General features: G+C 38.3%; 1 protein-coding gene across 2 annotated transcripts in view; it reads right to left on the reverse strand.

Annotated features, from left to right (window-relative positions):
• The window catches only part of kif11 (kinesin family member 11), a 30,119-nt gene that overhangs the window by 6,088 nt on the left and 11,138 nt on the right, over positions 1 to 12,893 (reverse strand). Inside the window, exons 1-11 of one of the 2 annotated variants that reach the window (XM_028468758.1) lie at positions 11,866 to 12,016; positions 11,535 to 11,608; positions 8,085 to 8,211; positions 7,796 to 7,893; positions 7,633 to 7,711; positions 3,258 to 3,443; positions 3,072 to 3,196; positions 2,908 to 2,998; positions 1,819 to 1,964; positions 1,650 to 1,746; positions 1,459 to 1,554 (exon numbers count right to left, since the gene is read on the reverse strand). In XM_028468758.1, coding sequence (XP_028324559.1) covers positions 1,459 to 1,554; positions 1,650 to 1,746; positions 1,819 to 1,964; positions 2,908 to 2,998; positions 3,072 to 3,196; positions 3,258 to 3,443; positions 7,633 to 7,711; positions 7,796 to 7,893; positions 8,085 to 8,211; positions 11,535 to 11,593 — 1,104 coding nt within the window. In that variant the 5' untranslated portion in view covers positions 11,594 to 11,608; positions 11,866 to 12,016. Of the gene's footprint in view, positions 1 to 1,458; positions 1,555 to 1,649; positions 1,747 to 1,818; positions 1,965 to 2,907; positions 2,999 to 3,071; positions 3,197 to 3,257; positions 3,444 to 7,632; positions 7,712 to 7,795; positions 7,894 to 8,084; positions 8,212 to 11,534; positions 11,609 to 11,865; positions 12,017 to 12,893 lie in introns of those variants that run through there. The other variant, XM_028468757.1, reaches the window with a different exon arrangement.

Raw genomic sequence — 12,893 nt, forward strand, 5'->3', positions numbered from 1 at the left:
TGCTCATAAATGTGTTGATTTATGTTAACTCCTAACAACAAACAGTGTCTGTTCATGTAAATAAACAGGACTGCTGAATAACAAGTTCTGTAAGTCCAATTGAGATATTTTAATGAAGAAAAAATTGTATCAAAACCATAAATGTAGCATTATTATCCGTGTACCCTTCATTCTTTGGTTATTCGGTTTTAAAACCAAATCAAAACAAATAAACCATGTGTTTATTTTTGTTTTACACAAATTCATCATATGCCTCCTAAAATAGGTTTTTATACTTAGTTATATACCAGTGTGGCATCATTAACATGTCATTAAATAGTTAAAATAATAATATTAATAATAACATGACAGTGAAACTTTTTTCCCATCTGGTTACAGTGAAATACACTGTTTTTAAAACCATACCATGTGCATGTGTGGAACTTTAGTCGACTATTGGAGAGTGTTGTAATGGCGTGAAAAAACGCTAAAAAAAACATGGCAAGCAGTGACACTCGGCATGTCCGGGAGGAAGAGGAAGTTGTGTGTGTGTGCAGACTGACGGGGGAGAGACTTGGAGGAACACCAAAAAACAGTAAGAAATCCATTTAACTCTGACCTAGATAGCAAAATAATAATAATTTTGCCATTAAAAGCCCGGTGTGTTCTTTTGTTTTATATAAGGACACAATGTTCAGATGTTAGAGTTGTCACTAAAGCAGAAAAAAAAAAAAGCTTTAAAGTCACTGACGGGGTTTTTTTTTTTTTTTTTTTTTTTAAGAAAAAGTCTGTTTTCTCAGCTTTTTGCTCTGAAACTGAAGATTTGTGTAAAACTTGCTCTATTCAATGGCTGATTATAAGAAAACGAAACAAGCCAGAAATAATTTTTTTTCTGATGAAAGTAGAGGCTTCAATCTTTCAGAATTCAGATCGTCATAGTGCAAAAATATCCTGTGGGTCTTTAAAATTCAGTCAAAATGCTCAAAAATGCCTGGCACTAAATGAGTTAAGATAATGGACTATGTGAAGTGTGTTACACTTTTGGTAAAGTTTTTTGTGTTTCCTGAAAAAAATGAGTTAGGCGATTATTTTAACTTATTTTCATCACTTTTTCTTGCCATATTTTTAAATAAAACTACGAGATACTTTTTATCACTCACACAATTCAAAGTCTAACACTTTGTTAAATGTTACAGAATGCTGTTTATACTTTTTATTTAATGTCTGATTTTTTTGGGAGTTGATATACATGAGATGGGAATATGATATCGCATCATATTGATCGCAGGCTTGTGAATCAAATCAAAATTGTATCGTGACAGACTTTGTGATATTGGCAAACATTGTATCGTCATCTAAACATATCAACATTGCATTGTGATGAAGCTGGTGATTTAGGAGGAAGTGGACTCTGTGACCCACAGGGTTAAGGAACAGTGGATATAAGGAGATATTAGACACAGATGATGACAGACTCACCTTGATCAGAGTCCTCTTGGTCAGTTTCTGGTTAACCTCAGGCTTGTTCATGATGTTCTTGGCTCTGCTGGCGTAGTCCAGAGTACTGAGAGTCTCCTACTCACACAGAACCACTTTGAATTATATTGTATTTATGGAAAGTGCTCTATAAATAAAATGTGAGAACCAATCAGAGGCCTGCTCTCACTAACCTCCAGGTTACTGGATGAAGGAGACACAGTGGCAATGATGGAGGTCTTGGTACGCCCTCCCAGTGAGTCCTGGAGGATGCGGGTCAGTTTGGACTCCCTGAGGACAGGGGACAGAGGGGGTGAGTGGGCCACACAGACTGAGGCGGGGCCACCCCTCACCTGGTCTCACCTGTAGGGGATGTGAGGCCTCTTTTCCACCAGGGCAGTGATCACACGGCCCAGCGTCAGCAGTGATTGGTTGATGCTCCCTGCCTCTCTGGCCCGTTTGTCCACCGACCCAGAGCGACCAATGCTCTCACTACCAGCGAGGTCCACCTGGAGAGGAGCACACAACGTTACACTAGGGCTGACCAACAATAAACACTTTATTATGTTGGCTATATAGAAAATGACAATATTGTCTATATATTTTACCATGTTTTGATTATTACAAATCACATCACACAAGTATTTATTATTATTCATAAAGGTACAGTTAAACAGTGTCCTTTACTATTATTCTGTATTTCTGGGATATGTTTAATATCTTATTAGTATTAAAATACTGGTTTTAGGAGTAGTTTCTTTCACTACTTCTCAGATCATGTAAAGCTCAGTCAGATAATCACTGAGTGTTCTAACCCAGACCTTCATCTACACAACTCACTCACACGTGCTGTCCCTTAGAGGAGACAAAGCCTAAAGTGGAACATATTGTGCAACTATTTGTTAATTAATGTCTGCCTGGCATTTTTCCTCAGAATTATCTTTCTGGTCAGACTGAGTTAAAAATTGCACTATGAGTTTTCAGCCCTCGTTCCACTGGACTGAGGAGGAATCACTGCAAATTGAAACTGTTTTAACAGGTGCTGTAAATTAGCATTATGCTAATAGCATAACAGCATCAACATTAACAAGTTCCGTAGATTTGACTTTGTTAAACTTTATTAGAATTGGTCCTAACCTGGTTCCTAGATGTTATTTGTTCCTGTTGGTTGGTTAAATGTTAAAATGTTTTAGTCAGGATTAATGTGGCTGAATGCGCTTCTTTACAGAGTTGTAATCATGGGAGGATTAGTTTAATCAGTATGTTAAAGTTTCCTTTATTCAGATGCCTTTGAGTAAGACTGGCAGTTGACAATTGAAACATGTCAAGGGATCAAAGCAAATTTCCTGAAAAAAAGTAGTGTGAATAAATGAAACCATAATATATTAATCAAAAAGAAGCAGCAGGAATGATCCATCTGTAACTAAGAATTGTTAACGGTGTGATGTTTACCAAGTTGAGCTTCCCAATCTTCACTAGCTCCTCCCCCTCCACGGTGATCTCCTTCATGTGGATGGTGACGGAGAACACGGAGTGTGAGCGGCTGTGAGAAGACAACACATGGGTCAGCGTGGAGGTGGTTGCCATGGCTACGGGCACCCTGTCTATGCAGCTACCTAGAGTAGGCATTCATCAGCGTGTAGGCTGTCCTCCTCTTGGCAGCTCCGCGCTCCAGGATCTGGTAGACCTCGTCCTTGTTGTGGACTACCACCTCCTCCAGACCTCGAACCACCACTCCACGCTGCACACACACACAGAGCCTTAGCACACGCACACTCCTAAAGCAACCAATGAGGACGTACCTTGTTGCGTGGGTCGTCAAACAGCTGCAGACGCTCGCTGGCGTCCTCCGTGGGGCTGAGCAGGTCAAACAGCTCCTCGTTGTAGATCTCCAGCAAAGACACTTTGACTGAGAACTCAGTGCCGCTGTCTGACAGCTTCTCAAAGATCTGATGCAGTGTACGAGGGATGATGCCAGCGAGAGGATCCTACACACACACACACACACGTTTGAACTCATTTAACACAAATGCAAACAGCAACAGTAACAGTTAGCATCTTTAGCACACGCTAGGCACACGACTCCTCTAAATCAGTGGTTCTCAACCTTTCCAAAATAAAGGTCCCAGAGAGCGGGGACCCTCCAAAATAAAGGTCCCAGAGAGCGGGGACCCTCCAAAATAAAGGTCCCAGAGAGCGGGGACCCCCACTGTAGCTGAAGGTGGTTAAACACAGACATGAACATTGAAGAACAGTCATGTGGAGACAGGACCATCTATAAGGGGGAATAAAGGAGAGATTTTTGGGGTCCATCCATAAAGTCAGTAAAATGATGGTCCATTGTTCTATGAATCTGTGATAACCACATTTATTTATTCATCTGAATAATATCCACTGTTATCCAGGAATGTTTATTATTATTATAATCATCTTAAAGATAGAAATCACTAATAAAATGGTTCAAAGTGACCAAAAATGGTGGAAAAGGTGGTGAAATAGGATTTTAAAACCCAAAGAAACTGGTTAGAAGTTGAAAATTAGTGGATAAAAACAGACAGAAAAAGTGGTGAAAAGGGTTCAAAGTAGGGATGTAATGATTAATCGTAAGGCAGTTAAAAATTGATTCATAGGTATCACGCTTGACATCGATACTTTGAAAATTTAATCGGAGTACTTTTTTTTATATTTATATATATTTATCCCTTCTCTTGTCCAGCAGTGTAGGCGGCGGGCGGAATCTGCTACTACTTTCTTTCTGGCCGCCTTCTACTCTTAAACATGTTCATAAATGATTCCTTACCCCTTTAGCACCGAAAGAATATCTGTAATATTACAAGAATATCTGTAAATGTCACATTTTTCTATTAGCTCTGTCTGCTAGCATAGCATCTCTTCTTCACTGCAAGAATATCTGCATGCCAACTGACCACTGGGTTACCAGCGCCCTCTGCTGGTCCAAACAAATATCTGACGTAAAAATCTGTTTTTTTGTTTTTTTTTAAAAGTCCAATTGTTAAGGCACAAAATACATTTTCAGTTGCACTTTTAAAAAGAAAAGTATCTATTATGCAGTTTTGCATTGTTTACTATAGAACCAGAATTTAAATTAATAGGCTTCTTCTTCATTTGTATTATTCCTTTCATTCAAGACTTATTTTTAGTTAAATTGCATTGTTGTTGAATAGTTTATCAAGGGATTCTTTTGACAATGAAAAATGAAAGGAAAAAAATACAGTATTTTTTCAATCATCATTTGTCTACAGTCCCGTTTTGTAAAATAAATTGAGAGAGAATCATATCGTGAACCCAGTATTGTGAATCAAATCGTATCGGGAGTTGAGTGAATCGTTACATCCCTAGTTCAAAGTGTCAATATTGGAACAATTATTTTAAACTGGTAAATAATGGTCATGACAAATTGTGAATGTGGTTAAATTGGTAAAAATAATCAGTAAATCTGGTGAAAAAAGGTTAAAAGTGACAATAATGGATCAACATATGTGACATTAGGTGTAAATGTGGTAGAAAGGGTTTATAAGTGGAAAACGTGCAGAAAAGTCATTGAAATGTGATGTTGAAGTGTCAGAAATGGGAGTAATGTAGCAAATATATATTAAAAGGAGCAAAAATATGGCAAGAAAAAGTGATGAAAATAGGTTAAAATAATCGCCTAACTCATTTTTTCAGGAAACACGAAAAACTTCACCAAAAGTGTAACACAGTTGACATAGTCCATTATCTTAACTCATTCAGTGCCAGCCGTTTTTGAGCATTTTAACTGATTTTTAAAGACCCATAGAATATCTTGTACTATGACTATCTGAGATCTGAAAACAGATTCTGAAAGATTGAAGCCTCTACTTTCATCAGGTTTTTTTTTTGTTTCTGGCTTGTTTCCTTCTCCCGTAAGCAAGTTTTACACAAATCTTCAGTTTCAGAACAAAAAGCTGAGAAAATAGCCTTTTCCTAAAAAACCCTGTCAGTGACTTCAAAGCTATTTTTTGCTTTAGTGACAACTCTGAACATTGTTTCCTTATATAAAACAAAAACTACAAAAACACTGAAACAGGGCTTTTGATGATAAAATTATTATTATTTTGCTATCTAAGTCAGAGTTGAATGAATTTGTTACTGTTTTTTGGTGTACCTCCAAGTCTCTCCCCCGTCAGTCTGTACACACACACACACACACACACACACACACACACACACACACACACACACACACACACACACACACACACACACACACACACACACACACACACACACACACACACACACACACACACACACACACACACACACACACACACACCTCTTCCTCCCGGACATGCCGAATGTCACTGCTTGCCCCGTTTTTCTTATCGTTTTATCTCACCATCACAACACTCTCCACTAGTCGACTAAAGTTCCACACATGCTCTGAACTGCTGTGCACTGGTAGGAACATCAACATCATCTCTCGTAGTGCCATTTTCTATCTCGTAAACTCATTTCCTCTCCATCTGAGCTTTGCATCCAAAGGTGCTGCTACCACCTACATGTCACCTATTATTTTGCTAACTGGCTCACAGATGAGGCCCACCCACCCCCTGTCAATCACACAGATGTTACTACCTCTTCCCCCCGACACGCAGCGCTGACACGTTTGGACCGGTTAGTTGATGGTTTTATCTGATGATTAGGAATGTGCGATATTTTATTGTTTATGTATCGTCAAAAACATTCTCACCGGTAAGAATTTGTCATCCCACGATATAAACGATAAATTCCCATGTCGGAAATTAGCGAGGGCCACTTGTCCCAAAATTTAGCCAAGAATGCCCCCAAAAAACCACGTTCGATGGGACAAAACTGCCCGGTTTGTTGTCAACAACTTATTCTCTGGAGCAGAACGTTGTTTACGGAAGCTCTGCACGGTGTGCACCACCCCCCGCACACACCGCCGTCTGTGTGTGTGTTCGGCATGGCTACCTGAAGCTACTATACTGCGATACAACATGGACCACTACTTGGTTAAAACCAGACAACCATCAACAAAGTGAACCAATCCTAGTTCCTCCATCAGATCCACCCAAAGTTCCACAAACACGAGGACAGAGATGAACCTGTAGCAATGAGTATGAACTGGAAACTCAACTAAAGCTAACTATGCTAAGCTAACACAGCCTTTTTAAATGTGTCTAGTGCTGATGTATTCACATTTATTTGTGTTTGTAAGGAACCTGTTTACACTAAGTTGTGAATTTTTTTTATTTATCGTGATTTTTATCATTATCGTGATAAATACTAGAAATTATCGGGATAATTTTTTTTTGTCAATATCGCCCATCCCTACTCACGATCACAACATAATCAATAATCCACTCAGGTCCACACATGTCCTGTGTTAGTATGTGGTGCTGTGAGCTGCTGGATACATCACAATATTACTTCATAGCGCCATAATGTCCCTCGTTCCTGCTTCTTCTTCCTTAGCTAATGGTAGCATCAGTAGCTAATCTCACATCTAAAGGTGTACTGCTACCACCTGCAGGGCACAGTTGGTTACTACATCACACTACAGCTTAGATATTGATGAGGGACCTCCGCCGGGGTGATTTCTAGTAATCTCTGTGAAAAACGTAACTGACAGTGAGTTAAAGGGGTAAAATCACATGATCTGATCAACTGAGGATGTAGGCGATTTTACCATAAGTGGCCGGCGTCATGAGGAGATGATTTAGGAAAAAAAAAAACAAAAAAACAATTTTGACAAAAAAAGACTCAGGCGATTAGTTTAACAGTGTGATGATATGGTGAGTTTGGTGTAGCAAAAAACAAATTAGTTTCTTATAGGGATCTGGGGACCGCCTCCCAGTGTCTTGTGACCCAAGGCTCAAAATAAAATCAAATGAATTTGGATTACAATAAATGTAATCGCAAACACATTTGAAGTACGTTTTTGAAGGATTTTCTACCTTAAAAAAACAATCATAGCAGTAATTATTTTGTGGTGTTTTACCAGCTGCTCTACAAAGAAAGTTCACTCACTAAACTCTAGTATAGATCTATGATAACTGATTATTATTATTTTACAATAACATTAAATAAACGTTGAGGATCAAAGTCAGTGAAACAAAGGAGATGCTTCCACCCATTCCCACGCTACTGTACAGATGTACAGGTGCTCACCTCCTCCCAGGTGAAGTGCTCGTCCTGCGTGCGCTCTCCCTCCATGGTGAAGGTCTTTCCTGTGCCCGTCTGTCCGTAGCTGCAGGACGTACGTCACACGTGCACGGTTTAGAGTCATGTGTGAAGCACATAAAGCTAATGGCTGAAGCTAGCGAGCACTCACGCGAAGACGGTGCAGTTGTAGCCAAGGATGACCTCGTCCAGGATGGGACAGAGGACGCTGCGGTAAACCTCGATCTGTTTGGCTGCAGGACCAAACACCTGAGGTAGAGCGTGTGAAAAATAGCTGCTTTAAAAACAAGTCACGCCCACAAACCCAAGGAGGATGAGTAGATGATGGTTATATGTTCTAGTTCACTAACACGAAAATACCACAACCCTTCAAATTAAAAGCACATGATGATTGACTGAAACACTGTTCTGTGCTCTGATTGGCTGATGGATTATCTAACCATATCAAAGGTGTAGGTCTTTCTGGCCTTGTCTGACCCCCCCGTCGTCCTCACGGCCACCTCCTTCCTCCTCTGGTCACAGTCTACGATGCCATACGACGACTTTCTCTCCACGGTATTGAAAGGCCTGAAAGAGATGCAAAAATGTGAGCCAGGAGACAAACTACGATGAGTGTGTTTAAAACATGTCTACATCGTAGGACTGGGCAATAAATAAAGTTTTATAGTTTGATGATATAGAAATTTACAACATCGCCGACAACTGAAGCTGAGTTCTTAATAAATAGATATATTTATTTGAGATATAGCATAGGACTATATCGTAATATCGATATAATTCACGTAATATTAAAAGTTTCGTCTGCAGAGCCAACAGTATGCCTTTTTTCTCCTCTGTCTATCTTCACACACCACACACACACAGGGTCAATAACGTTATAAGCAGAACTCAAAACAACTTGTTACCGTCACACTGTACGTTTACTGTATGCAGGGGAAGATCAAACACTGCTTCTATGTCATTTCAGATGGGACAATAACAGAAAAGTAACACTGTCCATGTGCTCAGTATAATCCAGGAAGTAAGTAGATCTGACCTTACGCTACCATGGGGCCCTTGAAAGGGGAGTATTATGTATAATTGACTTTTTTAATATTTATATCATGTTATTATGTCATTCCCTCATTAAAAACATTCCTGGAGTGTTGCCTTGGTTCATTCATGTATGTTTGAGTCATCTTTAAAAACTCTGACAGCATCCATTTTAGATGTAAATACGCCCCCACCTCCTAGAGACACCTTGGAGCTTTCGTCGCCAGCCGAGTTACCGCCCACCCCCTCACAGCAAAGTCCCTCCTCCTATGTTCTCTTCCTTAATTTAGCCGCCTCCACAGATTTAGATTTTTAATACTTTTACAAGAAACCCATGGCTTATGTTGTCTGTACTCATTGCATGCATTAAAATAAAAACAAAATATATAATAAAAATGCAAATTAAACTCGTACCCCTCCCTTACTTCCAGCTTTGTCTAATCAGCTGCAGTCACAGCAAACAGCTGATAGATAACTGTGTGTAGATCGTTAACTCTAGCAGCTGCTGCCTTTTCTGATGACTGTTTTAAAACTAGAGCTTATTATTAATGGATTAATAAATACCGACATAATGTGATCCCTATTCTGGACTACCAGCAGCAGCACGGGTAAATGTGTGCGTTGATGACAGATCTCCGTCTGTACGTTAGCATTCCTCACTTTGATAATCATTCTAATGTATTGCAACAATATGAAAATGTAGAAAGTATCCAAATACAGCCACAGAAAAACAGAAGTAAAAAACATCCACATGTATTTGTATGAGTACTGAAGGGGGCGTGTTCATGGGCGTGTCAGACAAGCTTCTAGTTTCTTAAAGAGACAGAGGTGAAATCGAAGCATCATGAACCGAGTGCTACAGAGGGAAATTTATTTTTTTAAATATTTCCTGCCTTTTCTTCAAAAAAAATGGGTATCATTGTTATTTGAGTATACTATAGAATGGTACTATGTGGCTGAATAAAACATCTACTTAAAAAGCCCCCACAATATGAATACATACCTCCGACGGGCGCTGTACGAGTTCTATCTATAAAAGCAATGAACGCCTGTGTGTGTGTGTGTGTGGAGCGAATCTCTCCTCAACACGGTATCTGATCGACCTGAAACATTGTCGACGGCTTTCACATACCCTGAGTGTGTGCATCTGTAATTATGGACAAACGAGTACAGTGCCCGTGGGAAGTATGTATTCATATAGTGGGAGGAGCTTAAGTAGAGTTGGCAATTATGTCCAAATGAGTGTGTGTTTGAAGGTTGTATGTACATAGAGGTGTAAATACTCTGTAGTGTTATAAAGGGTTTATTTGTGGGTGTGATTTATCTGGTTTAATTCTATGAAACATGAATATGATAAATGTGTTTTTTACTCATTTTCATATTTTTTTCATTTGGTGTATTTTTCTATAATGTATGTTTTCTGGAGTCATGTTTATTTTTGTTTCTTACTGTTGTGTTTTTGTGCTTTTTTGTATAATTATTATTTTTTGGTGCCATTGTAGTGATTCTGGAGTCATTTTGTGCATTTCTGTTGTCGTTTTGTGGACTTTTTGTATTAATGTTTAGTTTTTTGTTTTATTTTACTCATTTAGTATATTTTTCATTATAAATACTGTGTGTGTGTCTACCTCCATGGACAGACAGACGCACGCACACGCACGCACGCGCGCACACACGCACACACGCACACACGCACACACACAGTGACAATGGGAAGAATAAACTATTTTATAAGAAGAAATCTCCATTAGAACCAGGTTCAGAGGTGGAGAACATCTGGTTCCACTGGTTGGTTAGTGAACAGAAGGACAAACAGAACATGATAGAACATCAGAATGTTCTAGACTACTTAATTTTAAATAACCATGAAATATTAAACAACCATGAATCATTAGCTTAAATAACTTAGCAGTACAAAAACGTTTTTTAATATTGACCTTTTTTAAACCCAAACAAACTGCATCACAGTGACGTCATATGACCTGGAAATAATAAAACAATCTAGAAAACAGTAAAATCATTAGAATTAGTTGTTGAACATTACATTTAAAACAATCTAAAGTAGAGAAAACTATACTTTATGATAATACCTATTAGATTTTACAATCAAGATGTTTCCCACAAGTTATATCTCAGCTAATGTTTGTACTATTGCAGACAGGCACCAACCATCTATGTTAATATGATATGTAATGCTTTTGTGATGACGTTTAGCAGTAGACACTTTGTTAAGTATAGACATATCATACCACCATTAAGAGAGTTTTAACACTACAATTTAAAAAATAGAAATAGAAAAATGTTTTTTATTTTATTGGAGACCCATTGAATTTCCCATGGACTCACTCACATCACCACCTGTGGGTCCTGGAACTCATTACATTGAAAACCCATCAACATCAGTGTGTGTGTGTGTGTGTATACATATACATATATATATATATATACAGCATGTTGAATTAGTTTTTAATGTTTGAGCTCAGATCTTTTTTAATTGAATTTTAGTGGAACTAGATTTATATTTCACAAATGGAAAGTATAGAAACAGTTGTTTAAGATTGTATTATTTTCATCTATAACAAAAAAAGAAAATTTTCAAAATTATATTTTAATTTTTCTTATTTAAACTCCAGGATACCCTACATGGGGTCCTGACCCCAAGGTTGAAAACACTCATTTAGTGTCTCCTGAATAGATTGATTTCTATAGTTTTTATCATGTACACTGACACTTTATTTGTTAATTGTTCACACACACTCTCTCTCTCTAGTACACCTTGTAGTGCCATCGCGTACCCTTAGGGATACACGTACCCCCATTTGAGAAACACTGGTCTGTATCAACACAGAGCTTCTCACCTGCATCGGACAACAACCTGAATGTTCCGAGCTTTCTCCTCCCGTTTTACAGCAGCCATGTCAGCTGTAGTCACCTGTCACACACAAACACATATTTTAATAGTTTTTTCAAGCCATGCTGATGAATAGTTAACTTAACTGGCTGTACTTGAATTAGGTTAACAGTAGCATAACTAACTTAACATCTGCATTGTTTCACCTCATGAATTAAAACAAACACACAATCACTGACATTAGCTCATCATTAGCTCCCATAGACAGCCAGCAGCAGCTAATGCGGCTAAAGGCCTTAAAACACCAACAACTCGGTGACAAACAGGAGAATTTTCACCTGAACCAAACGTTTGTTCCTGTTCCTGTGGATATAAGAAGTATTCCAACAGCTTTAATGGTTTAAAGCTCGTGTGTGTGAGCGACAATCTTCGTAGGTCTACAACAGTCTGCGTCTTTTTCTGCCGCTCGTTTGAAAGCGTACTTTTAAATTTTCATCCTCCAATGAGAGAACAGCCTCAGCCAGGGAAGCAATGCCATTGGCTCCAGGGGGCAAGTGACGCTCACAGAGCGGTGCATCACGGGAAGTCGTTTTGTTTTGACCATAGACGTCATAATACGTAGACGCCGCATCGACTGCTGCCACTAAGTTGTTTTAAATCACTCAAATCTATAGATAGATATATAGATCTATCTATAGATCTATCTATCTATCTATCGATAGATAGATAGATCTATAGATAGATACTAAAGATATATATTACTATAGATAGATTGTACTGTCAGGTTCTGGTCAAAGCTTAAATAAGGTTCATATCATAAATGGTCTGTGTTTAAAAACAAATCAGCACCATAAAAACGCAAAACTAAATATTTGTCTCTTTTTCTCCATCAATAAAAACAAACCACATCAACAGGACACACTGAAAACATATTTATTGTGTTTATACATATATAAGTAGAAATAATTTATTTATAAAGCTTTTTACTGATAGAATCACAAAGTGCTGAACAGAGCTGTGGTGAAAATATAAGTGTAACATCATAATAGAATAATAAAACATGTACATAAACATCATAAAAGGATAATAATTTATAATCCAGTAACTAAAAGCTTTTCTGTAAAGTAAAGTCTTTTTAAAAGTAACCACACAGTTGAGCTCCCTGAGAGACTGGTGCAGGTTATTCCAGAGTCTGGAACACCAGGTCTCCTCTGGTTTTACATTTAGTTCTAGGGTCTTTAGGAGACCCTGGTCTGAAGACTGAAGACTTCACCCTGAAGTGTAGGGGTACAACAAGTCTGAGATATATTGAGGGGTCTGACCATGTAACGCTCATGTAATGTAATAACTAATATTTATAGTTTAT

Source organism: Gouania willdenowi, chromosome 15, assembly GCF_900634775.1.
Source record: "Gouania willdenowi chromosome 15, fGouWil2.1, whole genome shotgun sequence".
Classification (NCBI taxonomy): domain Eukaryota; kingdom Metazoa; phylum Chordata; class Actinopteri; order Blenniiformes; family Gobiesocidae; genus Gouania; species Gouania willdenowi.